Genomic DNA, 25,224 nt, shown 5'->3' with positions numbered 1-25,224 from the left:
TTTTTTTAAATATTTATTTTTGAGAGAGAGAGAGAGAGAGTGCAAGGAAGGGACAGGCAGACAGAGAGGGAGACACAGAATCCGAGACAACTCCAGGCTCTGAGCTGTCAGCACAGAGCCCGACACGGGGCTCAAACTCATGGACAGTGAGATCATGACCTGAGCCGAAGTCAGACACTTAACTGACTGAGCCACTCAGAAGCCCCAAGAAAATCCTTTTTAATAAGCAGTTTTGAAAAACACTAAAAAGTTCACTAAGCTTTTAAAATATTTTATTCTCCCAAAATGTGTTTACAATTTTACTATTTGTTACATTTATATAATTCTTGTACATACAAAAGGCAGTTCAATCTAAAGTCCATTAACAAGTTGTCTGCCATTTTTTTTGATATTTACTTTATAATACAAATTATATTTTTATTAAATAAAAACAGCTCTATCTCAAAGTTTTGAAGGGAGTTGTATTTTAAGTCATACTGATTTAAAATATTAACATGAGGAGTGCCTGGGTGGCTCAGTTGGTTGAGCATCCAACTTCAGCTCAGGTCATGATCTCACACTCCGTGAGTTCAAGCCCCATGTCGGGCTCTGTGCTGACAGCTCGGAGCCTGGAGCCTGCTTCAGATTCTGTGTCCCCACCCCCACCCCCCACCCCGCCCCTCCCCTGCTCATTCTCTGTCTCTGTCTCAAAAATAAATAAAAACATTAAAATTTTTTTAAAAATAATAAATAAAATAAACATGAAATGATCATAGAGGGCAAACCCCATTTTTTAGGACACTTGGAAATTAAGCTACCTTGACACTAAACAACTTGCAGACATAACTATATTCCAGTATTTAGTTCATTAAAGCAGAGTTAAAATCACACATAACAGCCTATGGTTAGCAAACAAAAACCACTAAAACTATGTGCATAAGGAAGTTACAAAGCATGGTAATTCTACATTGAATCCACATAAGATAAACTTTTCTTAAGTCACCAAAGATATACAGTGTACTGTACAGGATATTGTTAACTCTTCTTGGCACTATCCTTTATCACTATACTGGCCCCAACATGTTGATGCTACTAGCATGCACTTTGTATAACAATCTCAAGTGTGCCAAATAAACACAGTGCCTTCTGTAATTACTTCAGAAGGGAGAGGAGGGGACTACTGAGAAAAATCGCAACACAGAGCCAAAGTATCAGCACAGAGACGGTATCTATTACTTCAAGGCTTGATACCAAAACCTTGGCTCAGAAAACAGATACATATTTAAATATTCTGTGTAAGACTAAGAAAAGCACACTCTACAATGTTTCAAATCAGTATATCTTGATGTTACCAAATACAAACAAGACTTAAATTGAATAGCTTGTGAAACTCCTCCTTTTCAAAGACTGTTCAAGTCTATTTCCTGATTAATAAGGTTTGTCAAGCAGAGTAGAGTTTATCTTTCTCACCAACATCCATGATTCCCTAGGCTTAATAATCCATTGACTATATTTGTATTTATCATAATAATGGAAAACCATCCAATATCACTACCCAACTCACTGCTTTCTAACTACTTGGCTAGTCCCCTGGGAAAATGATGGGAGCCTGCTTTCAGCCTAAGATAACCAGCAGGGACCCCCAACCACAACGGGGCCACTTTGAGGACTGAGAGGGAATCGTCTTGGCATGCCTGTAACCCATCTGTGGCTTACTGGTATGACCGCAGAACGTCAGTAAAGAAGAATTTGGTCAAACTCTTCTGACACTCACAGATAACCCTAGACACAGCCTTACAAACTTCTTATGTACCTTTGATCGAAAAGCCAATCATACTAAGAAAAAAATGTACATAAAATTCTTTAACACACACACACACACACACACACACACACACACACACAAATATTTGAATCAGTACAAGAATCTCCACCAAAAAAACCAGTATGCAACTCTCATTAGATTCCCAAAAAATATGCAATTCAAAAAAAAAGTTAAATTTTTACTACTTCTATTGAAATATGCAACAAACAGAACATTTTCCAAATTCTGGTCCTTAAATTGTCTATGTAATTGGCTTCCACATTAAATTTGGCAACACAAGAGAAAGTTCTCTAGACAATTAGAAGTCTCTATCAAAATATATCAAAATAAAATAATTTAATAATGTTTATCATTGATATTTTTACCTGTTAGAATGGTCTATAAAGACATTTAAAATTTCAGATAGAACAAGTACCATTTAAAACATAACAAAACTGGGAAGCCTGGGTGGTTCAGAAGGTTAGGTGCCTGACTCTTGGTTTCGGCTCAGGTCATGATCTCACAATTCATGAGTTTGAGCCCCACAGAGGGCTCTGTGCTGACAGCACAGAAGCTGCTTAGGATTCTCTGTCTCCCTCTCTCTCTGCCCCTCCCCTGCTCGCTCTCTCTCTCTCTCTCTCTCTCTGCTCTCTCAAAAATAAGCATTTAAAAAAATATATATATATAACAAAACAAAACAAACTTTGTCTTAAAAGCATTGATACCCAGATTTTAGTTAGCTCATTCAGCTTGTGGACCTTTAAGACATGCAGGTTTACATGTCTTAAATATATTACACTTAAGGGTTGCCTGGGTGACTCAGTTAGTTAAGTGTCTAACTCTTAATTTCAGTTCAGATCATGACCTCGTAGTTCGTGGGATCAAGCCCCAGGTTGGGGCACACAGCCTGCCTGGGATTCTCTCTCTGCCTCCAATAAATAAACATTTAAAAAAAAAACATATTTTACTTGAAAGAACATGGTAGCCATCATATGCACTTTTTGGTCAATAAGGACTACAGTGAAACTCTTGGGTAAGAGAATTCCAGGCACCCAACGGAACTTCCCTAAAAATATTGCCCATTTGAAGTGATCTGTTCAGAGACTTCTGTAAGAAACAGTTATACCTCTAAAAGAACAAAATCATAGCTTTTCTAAGAACAAATTCTTTTCAGAATAAAATAATTTATAGATATGCAATAGAAGGAAAGCTAAGAAAAGAAAAATCAGTTATTTCCTCCCTTGGCAAAGGTTTTACGTATGCTACCAATACTTCTAAAATTATTCCCATAACCTAAAAAATATTTAATGGGCTGTCCCCTTTGACTTTAAAGAAGCCATGTAATAAAGATAAGAAAGCCTCTGAAACAGTACAATCAAGTTTCTCATAGACACCCAGTAAGTCCCCTTTTCCTTTGTTTCTTTCAACCAAAATCTTAAAGACTTCTTATAATTCTCACATTTATGAGTTTAATTGTTTTTCTTTAGTGACCTGACTTATCTGCATTTGGAAAACCAGTTCTTTAAAAACATACCAGATTGCAAGATCTTCCTAAATAGAGTCCATGGTCTTTTTATATCTTTGATTCCTCAGGCCTAATAAGAATATATTACTAATTAGGGGCAACCGGTGGCTCAGTCAGTTAAGCATCCAACCTCGACTCGGGTCATGATCTTGCGGTTTGTGAGGGTTTCTGAGCCCTACATCGGGCTCTGTGCTAATAGCTTGGAGCCTGGAGCCTGCTTCACATTCTGTGTCTCCCTCTCTCTGTCCCTCCCCTGCTCACTCTGTCTCTTTCTCTTAAAAACAAACATTAAAAAAAAAAGAATATATTCCCAATTAAAAGCAAATTATCTTCTCCAAAAATCATAAAAAAAAATAAAAATGTTTTACACTGGTGAGAAGGTCAATCCATTTACAATATAATATAAAGCATATGAGACTAAGCTTACAAAGTTACGGGACCCAAATGAAGAAAAACTTCACTGAGAAACATTTTTAATACAATGGAGAGACATGCCATGTTCCTGGAAATACTCAATACTGTCAATATGTCAATCATCCCCCCACCTACAATCCCAAGTTAATTTAGAGTTTTCACATAATGCCAATCAAAATTCCAAACTGCAGAATTATATGGAGTGCTTATTAAACCTGAAGTTTTCTGAACTTTTCTCTAAACCTAGGATTAATTCTCTGTGATTAAGTCCAGGAATCTGTTCAATAAGTACCCCAGTCGAAGTATGAGAACCTTTGCATTAGTGCTGCTATCTACTAATATCTGTTCTGAAGGCCATTAATAAAGCAGATACAGACAATCCCCAACTTTAATGATTCAACTCAACAGTTTTTCAACCTTACAATGGTGCAAAAGCAACGTGCATTCAGTAGGAGTATACATGAGATTGTGAATTCTGAACTTTCCCCGGGCTAGTGTATGTGGAACAATACTCTCGTGATGCTGGCAGTGGGCAGCAAGCCATAGCTCCCAGCCAGCCCATGCAATAACAAGGGTAAACAACTGATACACTTACAACCATCCTGTATCAATACACCATTCTTTTTTCACTTTCAGTACAGTATTCAATAAATTACATAACATTCAACATTATAAAATAGGTTTTGTGTAGATGATTTTGCCCAACTATAGGCTCATGTTTAAGTGTTCTGAACACATTTAAGGTAGGCTAGGCAAAGCTATGATGTTCAGGAGGATAGGCATATTAAATACATTTCTGACATATTTTCACTTACGATGGGCTTATCGGGACGTAACCCCACTGTAGGTCGAGGCTGTATTCATGAACTGCTCTGGTCACTTTTGGGGTATTTTTTTCTCCCCCCGTTAGGAGACAGTCAAAAGGAGAATATGACTTGTGGCAACAGCAACACTGGCATTGCTGGAAAGCTTACAAAACACAGAACCTCAGGCCCCACCCAGAAGTACTGAGTAAGACTCTGTAGTTTCATAAATCACCAGGGGATTTATATACGTATTAGTTTGATAACCAGTGTGTTATAGAGAGTAAGACTCTCCAAAATTACAATGTTTTAAAAAATTAATATATATAAAACCAGCCATTCAAGTAAAGAAAGGGACATTCATATTCCTCTTGAGTTTCCCTGCTCTAACGCCAGTCCCCTAAGTGCCTTCATCGTAAGTCCCATTGACAAGACTGGGATGAAGTCACTATCTTTTGACTTTCCTTTATTTCCAGTGAGGACGTCTCTCCCCCATCCACATTTTCTTTCCTACAGTGGAAAAGACAGATTTTAGAATTAATGTTTTGTTTTGTTTTTCAGAACTGAGTTAACTACTTCTTTCTCCCTTTCTTACATCTCAAAACTCCTCCATTCATAAATCCAAAGCCTGGGTATTACGGTCTCAATCATCTCTCACTCATTCCACAAGTTAGTTCTCATCAGAATATCAGAAATCAAAAGCACCAAATTTTAGCCAATTCTTATATATTGCTATTAAATTTGTCTTTTCTCCCCAGATTGAACATTATGCTAACCTCTTCTTGGGACTCCTTGGCCTTATGACTATTAAGTACAGAAAACTACATCTTCAACTTTTCCAAGTTCCCCTTAATAGGGTCTTAAACTCTGCAACTCCACACCCATCATCTGCTTTCTCAGACTGCCTCCAATGCCCTCTTCACGCAACTACCATACTCATACATCTCACCCAAACTGCAATTAGTTAACCATCAGATAGAGACTATTCCTTCCCCGCCCCCCCCCCCCCAACAAATGTTAATAAGTGGCTGTGCAAGCCTCTGGAACACATTTTAAGTAGGACACTGTATGTGTGAGTTTATAGTCTCTGGGGGTAGAAAGACAAAAATAAATGATTGTGGCACATTTTGATGAATAATATAAAATGGGCAATTATAACTGAGGTACAAAGAGTTGAAATGAAATAATCATATTTGAAATGCCTTCAGTCCAGCATTCTTTTTTCACTTAAGTGGGCCCTGAAATTTCATTGTTTCACGAAGACTTTCTTGATGATAACTGACAACATTAACGTAAACAGTATCACATATCTAACTCAAGGAAAATGTGCAACCATTTAATTCACTTATCCAATTCAGTGGCTTATTTCTATCATCCCCCTTATGATTATGGGAAAAGAGTAAGCAAGCATCCTATAACTTCATGTATTACCACTTTACTTTAATACATGCTTAATGTTTTATTTTCAACCTCTATGAATGCTCAAGTTAAAAAATGTCCTCATTCGATGAAATGTATGGATTGTGTTCCCCACATGAAATGTATGGATTGTGCTCTGACAGTTTATATCTACACTTTGGCAGAATATTTTCCCACACAAACAATCCTAATTGATAATTAGGTTTCTCAGGTAAACCTGCAGTCTAGTATTTATAGTACTGTAATACCTTAATGACTCTCTACGAAAACATTTCTGTGTGAACATTCATTCAGAGTTCCAACGTGAGAAGCCAAGAATGCATCTCACTACACCCTTAGTACCACAGGTTTTGCCCAGCCTACCAAACACTGAGAAAGAGATTCCGCCCCCCCACCCCACCCCCCCCAACCCCCCACCCCCCCCACCCCCCCCACCCCCCCCCCACCCGCGATCCAAGCCACTAGCAGTACCCAAGTAACTACAACGCAGCAACTCAAAAGTTGTCTCCAGTTCCTATCTTCACTTTGGTCATGTGCCTGCCCTTTGAGAATACAATGAAAGCCAAAATCCCTCACCTAAGAAAAACACACATGGATATCAATGAACCCCAGGTGAACTACCCCAACTGCAAAGTATAGAGTCCACACAATAAACTGTAAGCTACAGACCAATACTATCCAATATATGTCCAATAAAATGTAAGCCACATATGCTATTTTAAATGTTCTAGTAGCTACATTCAAAAGGACAAAAACAGTGGCTTTTTAATACTACATTTTATTTAACTCAATGTATCCAAAATACTATTATTTCAACATGTAAGCAATATTATAATATTAATCTTTTACAGTCTTTTTTTCACATTAAGGCTCTGAAATCCCATGTGTATTTCACATCTACAATGCATTTCATTTCACCCTGGCCACATTACAAGTGGCAGCCACATGTAGCTAGTGGATTCTGTATTAGACAGTTTTGCTAGTTATACATTATCCAGCAATTCTCAAGCCCTTTGGTCTTAGAATCCTGTTACAGACATAAAAATTATTGAAGATCCCAGAGAGCTTTTGCTCATGTGGGTTATATCAATCCATATTTACCATATTAGAAATTAAAGAGAATTTTTTAATCTTTATTCATTCAAAATAATAAACATATTACTTGTCAACATAAATAACATTTTTATGAAAACAGCTGTATTTTTCAAAACATAAATTTACAGAGAAAAATGGCAATGCTTTACATTTTTGTAAAGTTCTTTAATATTTGCCTCAGTAGAATACTGCTGGATTCTCATAACTGTTTCTCAGTAAATCTCCTGTGATATGTTGTTTTGGCCTAATGAAGCATCTGAACAAAATCTAGCCTCACATAGAGAGGGAAAGATGAAAAACATCTTAATAGAATTTTCAAATAACTATGGATATTCTTCTTTGCTATTACAGCAAAACATGACAATTAGTAGTATCTTCAAGGTTAGTTGCAAGTATCAAAAACCGCATCACTGATTTTCTTGCACTGTTAAACTAAAATCTAATGGTCAATCTTGTACTAGGTTACTTGTAGCATCATACATACATTTGAAAAATATCAGTTCATTGAGGTAAGGAGATCTTCCATTACACCTTTATTTTTTTTCAAAAAAAAAAAAATCACATTTCTTAATATTATCACCTATCTCCTAAGAAAAGCCTAATTAATGGGAAGCTGTCAAGTTCATAATGGTAAATACAATTTCCCAAAATTCTGATTTTCTTTTGGAAGCAGAAAGTCCATCATTAATGTATCTGTCAGGTGTCTTCCTTGATGTGACAGCCTTACTTAATAGAGAAAATGTCTACCGAATACCCAAATAAATGAACCACGGCCTGTCAGTCATTCTTTCACATAAAAATGGTGTTCCATGGAAAAAGCAGCTAGTCCAGGACACAACTCAAACACCCAAGTGCTCTTCCTCAATGATACCACCATACTTCATTATGCAGCAGTGTTTTATGTACACTTCCCATTTCATCACACAGTAAAAAGATGTGTACTTACAAATGGCCAACAATAAGCACATGAAAAGATGTTCAACATCACATTGAGGAAAATACAAATCAAAACTGCAATGAAATACCACTTCACACCCATTAGAATGGTTATTATAAAATTTAAAAAAAAACATAAAATATCAAGTTTTAGTGAGAATGTGGAGAAACTGGAACCTCTGTGCATTGCTGGTGGGAATTTTTTAAAATTCAGCTACTATGGAAAACAGTACGCTGTTCCTCAAAAAATTAAACACAGAAGTATCACATTCCATTTCTGGGTATATACCAAAAAGAACTGAAAGCAGGGACTTGAGCAGATATTTGTGTGCCCATATTCATAGAAGCATTATTCACAATAGCCAAAAACAACCCAAATGTGTCTACTGATGGATGAATAAACAATATGTGATAGACACAATGGATTGATTATTCAGACTTAAAAGGGAAATTCTGATACATGTTACAACATGGATGAGCTTAAAGACATTTTCCAAGTGAAATATGCCAGACACAAAAGGCCAAATATTGTTATGATTCCACTTATAAGAGGTACTTAGAATACTTAAATTCATTGAGACAGAAAGTAGAATAGTGTTTACCACAGGCTGGGAAAAAAGAGGATATTAACCTACTGGTTAACAGGTACTGAATTTCAATTAGAGAAAACAAAAAAGTTCTGGAGATGGTTAGTGGTGATGGTCACATAACAATGTGAATGTACTTAATGCTACTTACTTAACTATAAACTTAAAAATGAAAAATACAGTTGGGGCTCCTGGGTGGCTCAGTTGGTTAAGTGTCCAACTCTTGGTTTCAGCTGAGGTCATCTCACAGTTTGTGGGTCCGAGCTAAGCAGAGCCTACTTGGGTTTCTCTCTCTCTGTCTCTGCCCCTCCCCTGCTCACACGCTGTGGCACGTGCCCATTTTCTCTCTCTCAAAAGTAAATATTTAGGGACAAAATGAAAAATATGGTCAAAATGGTTAAATTTTATATTACATATATTTTACCGCAATCAAAAAAAAGATATACTTAAGAGGCCAAGATTGATAGAACTTTTACAGCTTCATCAAGGATGTTCTTAAAAGAAACTGGCATAAAAAAAAAAAAAAAAAACTGAGTGCACATGATGGTGAAGAATACAGTGACTATTAATACAGTTTGATTTGTGTTAAGGTACTAGAAGGTTACATCACTATTGTTTTTGAACCATCAACGCAAATGTCAATACAGTGCAAAAGGCAATTACGTCCTGGTAGTATCATTAAAATAGTTTTTGACCTGAAAGTTCTCCTCAAAAAGCCTTGGGGATCCTTTCCCTTGGGGCCCACACACACAGTATTTTGAGAACCATTACTGAGGCATATTCTTTTAGAAAAGCTAAGTAATGACAGAAAAAAAGAGACACAAAAGATCACATAGTTCTGTTTTTGTTTTACCTTTTAAGATGAGAGCAATAAACGGGCCTACATGCTGAGCAGAAATGAGATATAGTAAGTATTAAAGAACAAGTAGAGAACAGAAGAAGAACCAGGTAACTGAGAGAAAGAAAAAAGATTAGATAATCAGGGACACAGCCTCTAAAATTGGAAATAAAGAAGAAACAAATGTTAGGGGTAGAATGGGGGGCTAGGGGAATATACTCTGACATAAAAAAGCTCTAAGTCCTGAGGATGAAATGTACAGCATGGCAACTATAGTTAATACTGTATTCTATCTTTGAAAGTTGCTAAAGAGTAGATCTCCAAAGTTCTCATCACAAGAAGAAAAAATTATAAGTATGTTAAAAGTGTATGACAAATGTTAATCAGACTTATTGTGATCATTTCACAATTTATAAAAATATGCAGTCATTACACTGTACACATGAAACTAATGTTTATATCAATTATACCTCAACTTTTTTAAAAAAGCTCTCTTACTCAGAAAAATATAGACACTAGATATACGCTTCTTGATAACAATGGGGATAATTCCATCATGTTATGAAAAAGATTAAGAAATGTTCTTTTAATACTTACAAATCATGTATCAAGAACTATTCTAACTTTTCACTTGCATGTGTATAAAAATATACCACATGTATCATAGAAGCAATGTCATGTCATTTTTAAGAAAATTGTTGTATGATGCCATAAGCACTTATTTCTCTGCAAACACTCAGAAGTTGTGTTCCAGGTGTAAGTCTAATGCATCTGTGCTATGATCTAATAAAATAAAAATCTGATGGAACCTTGTTCCTTTTTATTTTAAATACATGTAGCACAAATTTGTTAAATGAAATGCAAAAAAGGGACTTGATATTACAGCACTATGCCTTAAAGCTCCATAACCTTGAACTAGGAACATAAAGAAGTAGAAGGTAAGAGCTGAGCTATTTTCTTCTTTTCACTCTCTTTGTTCTCTATGAGGTCCTAGATATTGTGATGCTACATTCAACTGAAGAAGCTAAAGTTATATGATTTTATACTACTTACTTTATAGTTCACAAACATTATTTCATTTACAATCAAACCTTTCTACGCGGAGACAACAGCCTCATTTGGGGGAAGCTGCATTTTAAACTTCTTAAAATTAACCCTGTCATCTTAAACAACTGTTGACAACTCAAACAACTGGTTTGATGGCCTTAGGAAAAAGCAATGGGGGAAAGCTTTAACTCAAAAGAGGTTGGGAATACCTCCTTACACCTCAGACTATGCAGACACCCATTAATAGTCCAGCTGCCTCCAGAATATTAAAAGTCCCCTAGTCCTTTACACTTGCTCGAAGTCCCGACTCCAATCAAAAGCCAGGGCCTGTATGTGCACAGGAGTCAATTAAGGAGGCCACATGTAGTGGAAAGAGTGCTAGATTAAAGTCATGAGACCTAAATTCCTCCCTCCACAACCAACACTAACAGTGTGACTTTGGGGCCATCACTTACTCCACTTTCTCCCAGTTAAATGAGGGAACTGAAGCTACAATTACGGGAAATTTAATGAATGATTCACTAGCATTTTATTTTATTTTTTTTTTTTAACGTTTATTTGTTTTTGAGACAGAGAGAGACAGAGCATGAACGGGGGAGGGGCAGAGAGAGAGGGAGACACAGAATCGGAAGCAGGCTCCAGGCTCTGAGCCGTCAGCCCAGAGCCCGACGCGGGGCTCGCACCCACGGACCGTGAGATCATGACCTGAGCCGAAGTCGGACGCTTAACCGACCGAGCCACCCAGGCGCCCCTAACTAGCATTTTAAAAGAAAGACTGTGGGGCGCCTGGGTGGCTCGGTCGGTTAAGCGTCCGACTTCGGCTCAGGTCATGATCTCACGGTCCGTGGGTTCGAGCCCCGCGTCGGGCTCTGGGCTGACGGCTCAGAGCCTGGAGCCTGCTTCCGATTCTGTGTCTCCCTCTCTCTCTGCCCCTCCCCCGTTCATGCTCTGTCTCTCTCTGTCTCAAAAATAAATAAACGTTAAAAAAAATTTTTTTAAATAAATAAAAGAAAGACTGTTAGTCCAATAACACCAGTTAGTATAATATTTAAGAATATTTTATAAAGGAAGCTGAGAAGGTCTTACCCTCAATTCAGATTCTTGTACACCACCCATCACCCCCACTCCTATATTTAGCCTTCCAAAAAGTAAAAATCAATGAACTGAGCCCACAATATCCATAATGGCCCATCATAACTTTTTAAAATACATATAGCCTTTACTAACAAAAGACAGATGCTACTCTAAGGTGAGAACAAATATGAACCTTAAATCCATAACATGAGTTTCTCATACGAGAAATTTATGGACATTAGTTACATCCAACTTTGAACATTAAAGCATGCAAACTCCAACATTCCTTATGGACAGAGTACTACCAGCAGAGTGACATAAACAAACACATACTTTTTTAAAAAACCATGGATATTCAACTTTTTACATCTTTTTTTAATGTTTATTTTTGAGAGAGAGTGTGCGTGCACATGCGCATGAGAGCAGGGGAGGGGCAGAGAGAGAGAGGAAGAGAAAAACTCCCAAGCAGGCTCCACTCTGTCAGTGCAGAGCCCAACGCAGGGCTTGAACCCACAAACATGAGATCATGACCTAAGCCAAAATCAAGAGTCAGATGCTTAACTGAGTGAGCCAGCCAGCACCCCAGATTTTCAACATTTCTTAAGTTCTCACTTCAGTGAGCTGAACAACAAAATCCATAACAGCTAGCTTCAGAATGCTTTATTTTTTTTAATGTTTATTTATTTACTTTTGAAGAGAGAGAGAGAGAGAGAGAGAGAGAGAGAGAGAGAGGAAGAGAAAGAGAACACAAGCAGGGGAGGGGCAGAGAGAGGGGGAGACACAGAATTTGAGGCAAGCTCCAGGCTCTGAGCTGTCAGTGCAGAGCCCGAAGTGGGGCTTGAATTCACAAACTGTGAGATCATGACCTGAACTGAAGTTGGATGTTTAACATACTGAGCCACCTAGGTGCCCCAATATGTTTTAAAGTATATATCAGTTTGGATTGAGATCCTTAGAATTTCTCCTTTGGATTTTACTGAAAGATAAAAAATTAACAGATTTAAAAACCCAGTTAACTATTCACTAGGATTTGAACTAGGCTAGTTGGTAAGAAAACAAAACAAAACAAAACAAAACCTTTTCAGGTCTACATTATTACTTACAACACAAGTTCACTATCTTACAAACAATCTTCTATTATTGCTCACAGAAAAGACTATTAAAAGCCTATGCACAGAGAGCATATAGCCATCCTACTTCTGGAAAAATAACTCAAAACACATGTCCTACTGATCATGAGTCAGTGGCATCATTTTTTTGTATACAAAGAATAGACCATTAACATTCAGTAGGAGAGATTCTGCTATGCAGGCCAGAGAATGAGAAAGTGGGTCATGGCCAGTGATGCATAATCCCACTCCCCTAGTAAAGGAGTCCTGACAACATTCATTAAGCAAAATATTTCACTATATATTACATGTAAGTCATTTTAATACTAGTATCTTAATGATTCCAGAATGAATAATAAAATTTAGACTAACCACTGACAATCTCATTCAAAAGAGAATACTTAAATATGTAAAAAGCTCCAGCCAGTCTTAACAATGATCCAGCCATAAAAAATTAAGGAAAATAAGTGAACACAGCAATTAGGCAAGACAAGTGGTGTGTTAGAAACCTCTCTTCCAGAAAACCAAAGGAGGAATAGAAGAATGCTGAGTGTGATAATGATCAGTTATTAACAAAACTGCATAAAGACTCAGTTGCTACCCTCTGATCTGCTACTCCAGGCTTACAAATTCCCTAATCAAAAAGAAAACTGAATGTGTCTCTAACTAGAAAAGCACCCCCAATACCATACACACTGGTTAGAGGGGTCCCGTAGAGTAATAATCAAGTATTTTCTACCCCAGAGTATTAAACATATAAGATCCCCTTCTTCCTAATCTCTCATTCTCTTACATACCAGTTGTCCCATTAAGCCTTGGTAAACTATCAACCACTCAAAAGCCATAGCCAGTTGACCATCTCCAATATTGTTACTTTAAGAATCGGTATTCAGAGCACATACTTTAGGCCTGTTCAGTTTGCCCTCTCTGCCCCACAGTACTGGCTTTCTTTATTTTTTTTTTTTTTTTTTTTTTTTCCCAGTACTGGCTTTCTTTAAAGATGACATGGGTCAAGGGAACTCAGGCTAGAACATTTTTGAGAGTCACACTAGTAAGAAGAGCAATGCAGTATCCATAAAACAAAGACGTACTATTTGTGTAATCACTACAGAAATGAAACATGCCAGGAACCCAAAAATAAAACCGGCAGTATTTTTTTCATTTACCAAGATAATGTACCAACATTACCATCAAATATCTCTATCTACTTATTTTAGTTTCCATATAAGGGTGTACCTTGAAAAACGGGGCCAACCTGCTCCTAAATACCAACTAAACTGTTGGATATGTCAAACATGATTGTTATCCAGTTGTCTTATATGTTTAGAGGCCTTCTGGCTGCTTTTCAATTTGAAAACTAAATCTCTTACAAATGTACTGAATACCTATCATGAGTACAGCACTGCTAGAGAAAAAAAGATGAGTACAAGCCAAATCTTAATGGAACTTTAAATCTTGCAGTAAAGGAAACTTTTTATTATACGTTTTCTTGGACTAGAGCAAAGCTGTGAAAAATAAGTGCAATATAAGCAACAGTTGCTATACAGAGCATCAAAGGAAGGCATAATAATTACACCCATTTGGTTGTGAGTAGGGTTTCATAGAAAAATAAAGACTGCCAGAAAGTAACTATATATATAAATGTATCCTGCAAGATACATTTCAATAGTGGGGAGCCAGGTGTCTGCATTCTAGGCAATGTAACAACATAAGATAACAAACAGGAATGAAAAAGCAAGAGCAAAGTGTAGAAAATATCAAGTGCATGTGCAGTAACACACACCTAGGTTACAGCCAGAGATTAAGACTAGAGGGGAGTTGGGGTCACACTGCAGACCGCCTCCAACCCCATGGTAACAAGTTTGTATTTCACGTGTATTCACATGGTTAGGCAAATGATCAGAAGTCCATTTCAGGAAGAAAAACTGAAAGGAATACAAGAGCTGATTTGGGAGTCGAGAGCCTACAAGGGGAAGAACAGTCTGCATGAGAACATAATTCTCTGAGAAGGATTAAGGACCCAAACTAGAATTGACAGCACTGGAAACAAAAAGTAACGGACTCCTCACACACCTCATGGGTAAGCTTTCTATCCAATAAAGAACTCAGAGCAAGCACTGTCATAACCCTTCCTTACACATTTTTCCAAATAAAAACCTGAAAAACATGAAAATTTCTTCACTTTCAGATGCCCTCCAAAATACACAGGTTATGAGTCACTTGAAGAACACAAACTATTAAAATAACAAAAGAACCAATTAAGGTGGCATATCCTCTGAAACTAAATAGTACTCTGAAATGCCACATGATTTTGAGTGACCATCCCCTTATCTCAAGGTGTACTACAAAAGGCAACTTCCTAGAAAAGAATTTTTCACAATGATTAAGAAATAATGGTATACTGTGGGATAAAATTACTAATCTATACTGAAGCTTGTCAAAGAACTCAAATGCATGATTATCACACACAATCCTGTCATTATGGTCTCAATCTTAGAATTGTTCCTCTTTATCCCTCCTTTCCGATGCTCCTCTTTTATCAGAGGAGCAATAAGGATCAGTTACATAGAATCAGAGAATGCTAAAATGGAAAAAGATGTTACAGATTCATCTTCATCCACTTCATTTTTTTTCTTGAGGAAACAGAGGTCACAGTGTCACAATGCAAATTAGTGGCGTAACTGGGAATATCAGCTGGCCCAACTCCCAGCTTTGCCTGTTTTTAATAGTTGCCTCCATGAAGACACCAATTCAAAGATTTAATGAAATGTTAAAACAGGCAAACTAGTAGCAACAACTGTTTCAAATTTTAAAATAATATTCACTGCGGGGCACCTGGCTGGCTCAGTTAAGGGTCAGACTTCGGCTCAGGTCAGGATCTCAGGGTTTGTGAGTTGGAGCCCCCACATCAGGCTCTGTGCTGACAGCTCAGAGCCTGGAGCCTGCTTCAGATTCTGTGTCTCCCTCCCTCTGCCCCTGCCCCACTCAACTCTGTATATCTCTCTCACACAAAAAATAAAAAGTAAAGACATTTGAAAATTTAAAAAATAAAACTAATATTCACTGCAAAATGCCTCTCTAAAGGCTACATCCCAAACTATGCCCTTAAACTTTACTGGAATTCTACAAGACTAGGATAAACCAAAAATTCCATAAGAAAGCATATCTGTAAAAAGCCTAACAACCAACCACTCTCCTTCAAAGAGACGCAAATTGTTAGCAGAAATGTGCTGACTGATCTCATTTGTAAAGATGATACACACAGACAAGAGAATCTCCAAATTAACTAAATGCCCAACTATTTAAAACAGCTCAGTCATTAACCACTCAACTTCCCAACTCAAGTTTCCTAAAAATAGTAGGCTTGTGGGTAGACAAATGGTTCACCAGATGGATGGAGGTATGATAAAAGCAAGGAATAAACAGTCTCAACTCTGTGATGAAACCTTTCTGTAGCTTTGAAATCGCCACTCAAGACTCCTAATTTCAGAATTCCAACTCAAGCCTTTAATCATTTTGATAGCTACCATATAGATTCTAATAAATGTTTATGTTCTACTTCAAGTTTTGCCCAAAAGGAGGAAAAGAAAGGCTGAAAGAGAACCAAGAAAATCTACAGGATGAGTAAAGAACACTAAAGAAGGTCCAAAATCAATCGAAGGACAAACAGTAATTCCACCTTCTAGTTATGTTTCTTAATATAAACAACATCAAGTACCTTTTGTATTTTTCCCCTCCTGAAGACCCCATAATGCCATAATGGAAAAATGCCAACAAACATTAATTTATTTCTATTATTTTTTAAATAATCAAAGACAACCTTTCCAAACTGTTCAGCATGAGCACATCAATATTAACCACACAAAGCTGATGACAGCTGAAAGCAAAGAAATTTGATGTCGGTGCAATTTAGAACCATTTTTGGAGATAATATATAATTTCCACTATACTGGTTTCAAAAAATTGAAAATTGGGAATTGCTTTAGTGTATCTTGCCCTTGAATAAAACTGCCACCTCTAGAGAAAACATAGCAATTAAAATTGTAACCAAAGAGCTATCCCTATGATAACATAATTTGAAAGAGAAGCATGTGTTAGTAATGCTACAAATCACTTTCATTTCATTGTCAAAGCATACGCTGCTATTCTATATAACTGATTGAAACTTAAAAACTGTACGTGGCTAAATGCTATAAAATAATTATCTCATTAAAATAATTCAAATTTTTTACAAACATAAATGTGATACTCAATTCAGGATAAATATAATACCTAAACTACAAGCAAGTTACTATAATTCCAAAAGCAGATTTCACTGAAAGCTTATAACCAAATCTGAACCTAAAACTGGCCTACATTTATTGAAAGATTTGGCATGTATGGTTAGGTACTGTCACACATTATCTTGTTAATATCACACTTTACCTTTTAATCTCCATAACAAATATTAACTCTATGTTATAAAAAAGGAAGCAATGCTTCCTTGAGAGTTTAATTCAACAACAACAACAAAAACAAAACTGCTGGACAAAATACTGAAGATACAGAGATAAATAAGATCCTGCCCTCAAAAAGCTCACTGTCAAAATCAATTATACAATATAAAACAATTTCATTGAGTGCCTGGGTGACTCGGTTAAGTGTCTGACTTAGGCTCAAGTCGTGATCTCACGGATTCATGAGTTCAAGCCTCACTCAGGCTCCATGCTGACAGCTCAGAGCCTGCTTAGGATTCTCTCTCTCCCCCTCCCTCTGCCCCTCCACCACTCGTGCTCACTCTCTCTCAAAAATAATAAACATTTTAAAAAATAAGTAAAATTTTAAAAAATTTCATAATTGCATGTAACAATACTTTTCTTTTTTAAACTTAGCCACCTTTGCTAAATAAAGAAAAATATGTCAACAGTGAAAAATAACTATAAAGGGGCATCCAACTGTTCTTTCTTTGTTGTTTCAAGGAAGCTAACAGAAATGACACTTTGCCTTAAACTTTGTCTTCAAGTTTGTCTTCACCTGTAGGGAACCATTGGATCACTGTATTGTACACTTGAAACTAATATAACACTATATGTTAACTATATTGGAATTAAAATTTTTTTAAATAAATCTCGCATTTAAAAGAAAAAAGGTGCATCTTATGCCACTATTGACATATGCCACTGTTGACTCCTTCTGTTTCTAGCTTTTGACTGATGAATAAAGCTGCTGTGAACATGCATGTGCAGGTTTCAAAACAAAACAAAACAAAGTCTTCTTTCACCAATGGAGAAAATTCAGGGTCCCCTGACCTAAGCAGAAGACCTTTGATGGGACAAGAAATAAAGAGCCCTTCACTGGTGCTTCTCAATTTGTAAATAGGTCTTAAATTCTATTGAAGAACTCCATCTGGATTCATCACAAAAAAAAAAAAAAAAAAAAAAAAAAAAAAAGCCAAAAAATCATTTCCTTTGAGAAGAATTTGAAGGTCCATGATATGACACAGCAATCTGTGTGATTCAAAAAGCAATTAATAGTACTTCTAGCCTCAAGAATTTTACTATCTGCTAGGGGAAATGAGACAGGAACAATAACCACCTTAGTGTTTCCACGTGCTTCCATAATTGTATCTCAAAACAAAAGATTAAATGTGAAGAGGGAGGGGAAAAAAGCAAATAAATAGCTACAAATGTCCTCAGGAAGAAGGCAGTGATCATAACTAGCAGTTAGACAACTAGGATTACACAGGCAAAGGTAGTGATAGGCAAGATACAAGATTCAGTCACAGAACAACAGGGAATGGAGCATACTGTAGCTGGAGCAAAGAGTATTATCAGGAAATAGCCTGATTTTGAGCTCCACGCGTTGGGTGTAGACATTGCTTAAAAATAAAATCTTAAAAAAAAAAAAAAAAGCTAAGCATGAAGAACTGTGAGTGCCTGGCCAAACAACATGATCAAGATGACTCTCAAATTGTCCACTCCCTCCTCTTCAAGGCATCAGATTCTCCTGGTATTCTTCATAACTCTGGCAGCTCCTTTTTTTACTCTAAATCAGTGGTTCTCAAGGTGTGGTTTCTGGACCAGCAGCATCAGCATCAGTGAGCCAGTTGTTAGAAATGAAAATTATGGGCCTTACCCAGACATATGAAATCAAACCTTGGAGGTCAGGCTCAGCAATCTGTGGTTTACCAAGGCCTCCAAATGATTCTGATGAACACTAATGTATGAGACCAATGTTCTACCAGAGTCTTTCGGTGAGCCTTCTCCTTCTGTACTCTCTCCCTCCATTATCCTGTCCCAGGGCTTTAAATAACAGCCAAATGCTCACTTATCAAAAATACCTATCTCAGGGAAGCTGGGTGGCTCAGTAGGTTGAGCATCTGACTCTTGATTTCAGCTCAGATCATGATCTCAAGGTTGGTGAGTTTCAGCCCTGCATTAGGCTCTGTGCCGGGCGTGAGGAGCCTGCTTGGGATTCTCTCTCTCTGCCCCTCCATCCCTTCTCTCGCGCGCTCTCTCTGTCTCTCAAAAATGAATAAACTAAAAAAAAAAAAAAGATCACTAAGCCCAGACACCTCTGCTGAGTACCAGACCATATACTCAGGATCCCACATGACGTTTATTTCCTCCAAGACATCCCAACTAAATATGTCTGGAACTCCTGGGTATCTTCCTAACCTTTTCCCCCTAAAAAAACAAACAAACAAACAAACCTGTTCCTTCTCTACTCTCCCACTCAACAAATGGTACCTCCAATCCAAGAGCTGCATAAGCAAGTCATTCTTTTAAGTTCCTATAATACCCTCCCCCCAATCCAAACCATCACCAGGTATTCCCATTTAAGCACTGTAACGTTTGTCTCCATCCCCACTGCCACCATCTTAACCATCTAATTTGTATAATTCTCAACCAGTCTCTATGTAATAATCACCATGATCTTGTGAAAATACAAATCAGAGCATATCACTGCCCTAATTTGAAATTTCAATAGCTTCCCACTGCATTTTCAGATAAAATCTAAAATCCTAAAGTCCTGGATCCTGGTCACCTTTCCAACATCATCTTGGGTCCTTCCACCATCTGACTGAATCATTATACTCTGCAGCTCTGGGCATGTTTCAGTTCCTAAAACTCTTACCCACATATAGACCTCTCTCTTCATACTCCACATTACCCCCACCTTCACACCTCTGCCTTTACCTAACTTTTCTTATACTTCAGATTTCTGGTAAAATACCAAAAAAGGTCTTCCTTGACCCTCCAATATAAACTGAATTATTCTCTCACAAAAACCCTGTGCTTTCTTCTCATGACAATTATCAAAATTAACTACATTAACTTAATGATTTTTTAATATTTATCTTCTATACTAGACTGTAAATTCCGTAAGGACAAAGAAATACGTTTTGTTCTCCACTGTATAAACAGTGCCTACTACAGAGCCTGACACATAAAAGGCATTTAATAGTTATGGAGTAGTAACAGTTGTCAATATTTTTATTAAATCTTCCCCTTGTGCTCTCTCTGTCCTCTCTTAGAAATTTCAACTTACAAGTTACTGGGCACCCACAGATAATTTCTGCAAATGAATTATCATGCTTAAATCCATCATTTTCAGACTGATTTATATTGCAAAATCAAATGTATTTTACCACCTTCCTGTAAAATTAACAGTAAGAATCAGTTAACACTTAGCCTAAATTAACTCACCCTAATCTAAGCAATTATCTAAGAGAGCTACTGAGCTCCTTCTACAGAATTCTGTAGTAAATTCCTGGCCTCCAATTACCTGTACTGACTGTACCAACAACCCCCATCCCCATGACAGAAAGTTGTACCCATGCAATCATATTCAAAATACCACTCATACCCCACCCCCATAACCTCACAATTAGATTATCTCAACAAATTATGGATAGTGTCCCAGCCTCCAGGTTCCCCATTTCTTTAAGCACTTTGTACCAAACACGTTTAGAAAAAGAAGTCCCCTACTTGAGAACCAACTTCTTCCTGTTACCAATCAACATTAAATCCTCTGACGAGCACTGAAGGCCTATGTAGGCATGTGACCAAAGAGCCAGTCCTACGTTTTAATAAAAACTTTAAAGGCGATATTGAATTATATACAGTCAATATAATTGAATTATATGTGCCTGACAATTTGACACTGTTTCAAGCTAAAATTAACATATGGCTCTACCTCATTTCTAGAGGCACAGGCTGCATTTGGTTAGCAGGTACTCCTGAAACTAAACTGTTTTTGGAAAAAAAAACAAAACAAAACAAAACATGAAAATGCTCCACTATGATGATATTAGTCCTCTAAACTCTGAGCAGGAATTAACAAGGTGCAAGGTGTCAGCATTTTCAAACATACACATACTTAGGTAGAGACTATGTTACAAAGTATATTTCAGAGAAGAAACTCCTCCAACAGTTCAGTTATAACATATAAATATACCTCTGATTTAATTATTTTTAATTAAATATATAATATAAAAATATACACGTATATGTATACATAAATATATACATACACATGTAGTTGATTCTCATTATTTGGGAATTCCATATTTATAAATTCATGTAGTTGCTAAAATTTATCTGTATCCCAAAATCTATACAATGGCATTTTCATGGTCATTTGCAGAGATGAGCACAGCAGTGACAATTTTGAGAAGGCCAGGTGGAGTCAACGTGAAGTTCTGCCTTGTTTATAAATAAGAGCACTTTTTGAGGTCTGTTTAGTGCCATGTTTTTCTCATTTTTGTGCTTTTTATTGGTGATTTCATAGTTTAAAATGGCCCCAAGCATAATGGCAAAGTGTCGTTTCGTGCTCCGAAATTCAAGAAGGTTGTGATGTCCCTTACAAAGAAAATACGCATTTTAGATAAGCTTCATTTTAGACATGCATTACAGTGCTGTTGGCCATGAGTTCAGTTTCAATGAGTCAACAATATATACTATATAAAGTCTTTAAACAGAAACACACATAAACCAAGGGTATATATTGACTGGTCGACAAAGATGTTGTGAACAGAGGCCTGCAGTATCTATGCCTGTATTTCCCAAGGGCAATGGTTGAGTATTCACTAATTCACTACCCAGTGACTTTACAAAAAATACCTACTGTAAATAATAAGAATCAAATATATAAATATGTATTACTTAGAGAGAAAGAGAGAAGGAGGGGGAATATAAGACAGAATACGAGACAGAGAGAAAGAATACCAGATTTATTAAAGACTCACACACACTGCAGAGGTCAATGTGAACAAGACGCCTATGTTTGCAGTAGCATGGCAAAAACACCTCAGAGCACAGCACCTACAGTCTTGGCCCTGTTTAAACAACATGGACCCAAAGCAAAAAAATGTAAAACCTATCACGTTTGTTTTTAGTTCTGTCTTTATTTCTACCCCTTTTCCCACTCAACAGTATACCTCTCCCCAATTAAGGTACTCCAAACTCTAATGCCTTTCCACAACCACTTGCCCTAATCTTACAGCCCAACAAATCTGTCAGTTATTGAATGATCATTCTTGAATGTGAACCAGACCTTGTGCTTAAAGATCTTGTCTAAATTGTCTAAATTATTTGGAAAGGAGACAGGGTATTAAGGATCTTACATAAGAAGAAACTGTCAGGATCAAAAAGTAAACTGAATATACGTAATTTCAGTTGTATGTGTGAAGAGAAAAAAAAAAATAAACAGGGAAGAAAGCTTCCCCTCCCCTTCAGAGAAGACTAAATAAAAGTCTTAGTCCAGCAGCTGGTGTGTTAAGTGGGGGAGTCCCATCTTCCAAAAGGGATTCTTCAGCTCCTACTTTGTCCTAGCACTCAATTATGAATTTTCCTAAGAAAAAAATAACAAAATTTAAAGCAAAAGTTAGTGGAACAATCTAACAGTAACATTAGTCCTTGAATTTTTGTGTGTGTGTGTGGGGGGGGGGGTTCAGTGAGCACTCCCCCTTTGAAATTATTCATTTTTATTTTCATTTTCCAAAATTACTTAATTTTTACTGAAAATGACTTGCTTAGGGTAATGATAGGATATGTTTAGAGCAGTGATAGAAGCCACAAATCCGAAGTCTAGTTTGATTTAACGTCAATGTTTTCTTTCTACTAAATAAAAAGACTGATCTGGGATTTTGTGAAATAAAGTGAGTTTAATACAACTCAAGCCACACTTCAATTAGTTACTACAATTCACAGAAACAAGTACAGCATGTGAGTTAATAGCCATGTCTTCTTAAAACCCACAACTCAATCTAAGCCAACATTTGAAATCCATGTATAATAAGGAGCTAGGAAATTTTATAGCATAGTAAATCTGTCTATCAAAACCAATCACCGTATATTCATTCTTTTGAGAAGCTAAGGATCCTTCTCCCACCTCTTTAAGTTAGGCTAGGCTCATTACTAGGGGCAATGTCTTGCAAAACAATGACACTCATCCCCAAATAATTCAAGATTTCTTTCTCTTTAAATATTTTATAGACAAAGCCTTCATATTTTTCTTTTGCACTAGTGTGCTACTGTTTATGGCATTTCAAAAAACCCTAAGTGGAATCTCAGTCTACGGTCTCCAAACCACATCAACGTCTGACTTTCAGAGAACCATAACTACTCTTTAATTTCTTTTCTCTTAACCTTGAATTGTAAAAGGGCCATGTATCAACAAATAATTTCTCACGATTTTTTTAAAGTATTCATTTTGTAATATCCTGCAATTAAAAACTCAAAGATCAAATGAAGCATGCAAAAAATAAGAGAAACTATTTTCTACAAGCCAATTACACAAGAAATTCAAAACTAAAGTGCAGGACCTTATTTTTTTAATGGAGTAAACTTTCTTGTAAGCGACTTGGAACCGCTGACATAGCCTGGTAAAGATAATGAAGGACCGAACGCAAAAGTTCACAACTGAAAGTTAACCTGCTTTCTGACCACCCTTTAAAGTACTATCAAAGAGACATATTGAAAGGGTATGAATAGTACCCTGATAAAGATACTAAAAAACAAGGACAAATGGACTTCAAGTTTACCTGCTCCCCCAAAACAACCTACTAACTGAATTTGGGGCAAAGTATCACTCCAACACACGCACCACATAAAAATAAATTGTCTTTCAACCGAAGACTGAGCAGAAGCAAACCCAGCTCCACACCAGGGGCTGCAGGGTCCTGTGCCCTGGGGCGCGGGTGGAGACTTGGAGATAGCAACGCACTACTCCCGCCCAAGCCTCGGCTGGCAGAACAGAGCCTCGATCCTGCACGATCTGACCCTCTAATGAGTCACTGGTCCAATCATGACACCACATCACTCACTAGGACGTTTTCTATTTCTTTCCTCGCGTCAAGGAGGGCTGAAAATGACTTGAACTCGTAATGAGAGAACTGTACCCTGGTCAGAGCTGCCAGCAGCGAGAAAAGCCGGTTTCAGAGCAAAAAGCCCGAGCTACTTTTTAAGAGCCCCTGCTGGCATAGCACAGGAGGCAGAACCGACAAGAGTAAACCAAGAGGGCGAGGAAAGAGGCGGGCGAGGACCCGGAGAAGCCACCGCCACACCCCAGCCCTCCCTCACCTGCCTGCCCGAGCCTCCCCAGGCGCCCATACCTTCGGCTAGCGACTCCTCCAGGGTGACCTGGTAGCGGCCGACCGAGAACACCCGGACACCCACGGACGAGCTACCGGAGCTGGAGCCGGCCCCGACCCCGCCAGCCGCGCCACCCGCCGCTCCGCCGCCGCCGCCACCGCCCTCCGACTTGGGCATTCGAGAGAACTTCTTCATGGTCCCGCCGGCGCGCTGGAGGGCGCGGGGTTCGCGCAAGGGCGAGCGAGAGAGCGAGTCCTCTGCCCGGCGCGCGGCCGGTCGTCCGCGAGGGGTCGCCGCCCCTCGCCCGTCCGACCGTCCGTGCGCGCTGCGGCCCGCCGAGCCTCACATCCCGCGCTCCCCCAGCGCACTGCCCCTACCCCGCCGCCCGCTCCGCGGCTCCGCTGCAGCTGCCGGGCTCCCGCAGAGGGCGGTGGAGAGGGCGGGGATGGGGCGGGGCGCGAGGGGGCGGGGCCGAATGCGGGGGCGATGCCGCCGCCTCCGCGAGAGCCCCGGGCTCCCAAGCAGCCTCGCTGAGCGTCGGGAGCGCGAGCCCGGGCCGGGGGTGCCAGGGAGGTAGGTGGGGAAGGGGGCGGGGCGGCCGGCCCCTCCGCCGAGTGGGCTGGACCTCTCCGGCCGCACACCCTCAAGACTGCAGCCAGCGGCGCCGCCGCGGGAGCTAGACCTACGCCGCTCGCCACTCGCGGCCGTTGGCGGTGCGGTGCCGCTGCCCACCGCTCTCTGAGGCCGGGCGCCCCGCGCAGGCGCGCTACCCGCGCCGCCGGAAGTGACGGTTCCGGCTTTTGTCACGTGGAGAGGGAAGGGGGGGGGGGGGAGGTGATTGTGGGGGTTGGGAACTTGGGCGAGTTCCGGGGCCTCCGGTCTGGGGGTCCCGGCCAGGAGGGTTCAGGTCAGGCCTGTGGGGCTCCGGCTTCGAGCTGGGGGTGGGGCGGGAACTGGGTCCCGCGGTGGCAATGCAGCAGGGTCTGTGATCTCGGCTAAGAGTTGGTGTGTCGCTCTG

General features: G+C 38.8%; 1 protein-coding gene across 5 annotated transcripts in view; it reads right to left on the bottom strand.

Annotated features, from left to right (window-relative positions):
- Positions 1-25,013, bottom strand: part of BMP2K (BMP2 inducible kinase) — a 129,328-nt gene extending 104,315 nt beyond the window's left edge. For 4 of the 5 annotated variants that reach the window (XM_060654802.3, XM_060654804.3, XM_060654803.3 and 1 more), the window contains exon 1: positions 24,227-25,013. In XM_060654802.3, coding sequence (XP_060510785.2) covers positions 24,227-24,401 — 175 coding nt within the window. In that variant the 5' untranslated portion in view covers positions 24,402-25,013. Of the gene's footprint in view, positions 1-2,169; positions 2,379-24,226 lie in introns of those variants that run through there. The other variant, XM_081795550.1, reaches the window with a different exon arrangement.
- Positions 25,014-25,224: the final 211 nt, after the last annotated feature.

The sequence above is a fragment of the Panthera onca genome, chromosome B1 (assembly GCF_046562875.1).
Source record: "Panthera onca isolate mPanOnc1 chromosome B1, mPanOnc1 haplotype 2, whole genome shotgun sequence".
Taxonomy (NCBI): domain Eukaryota; kingdom Metazoa; phylum Chordata; class Mammalia; order Carnivora; family Felidae; genus Panthera; species Panthera onca.
Note: the sequence above shows the minus strand (reverse complement) of the source record. Positions and strands in the feature narration are given on the sequence as shown.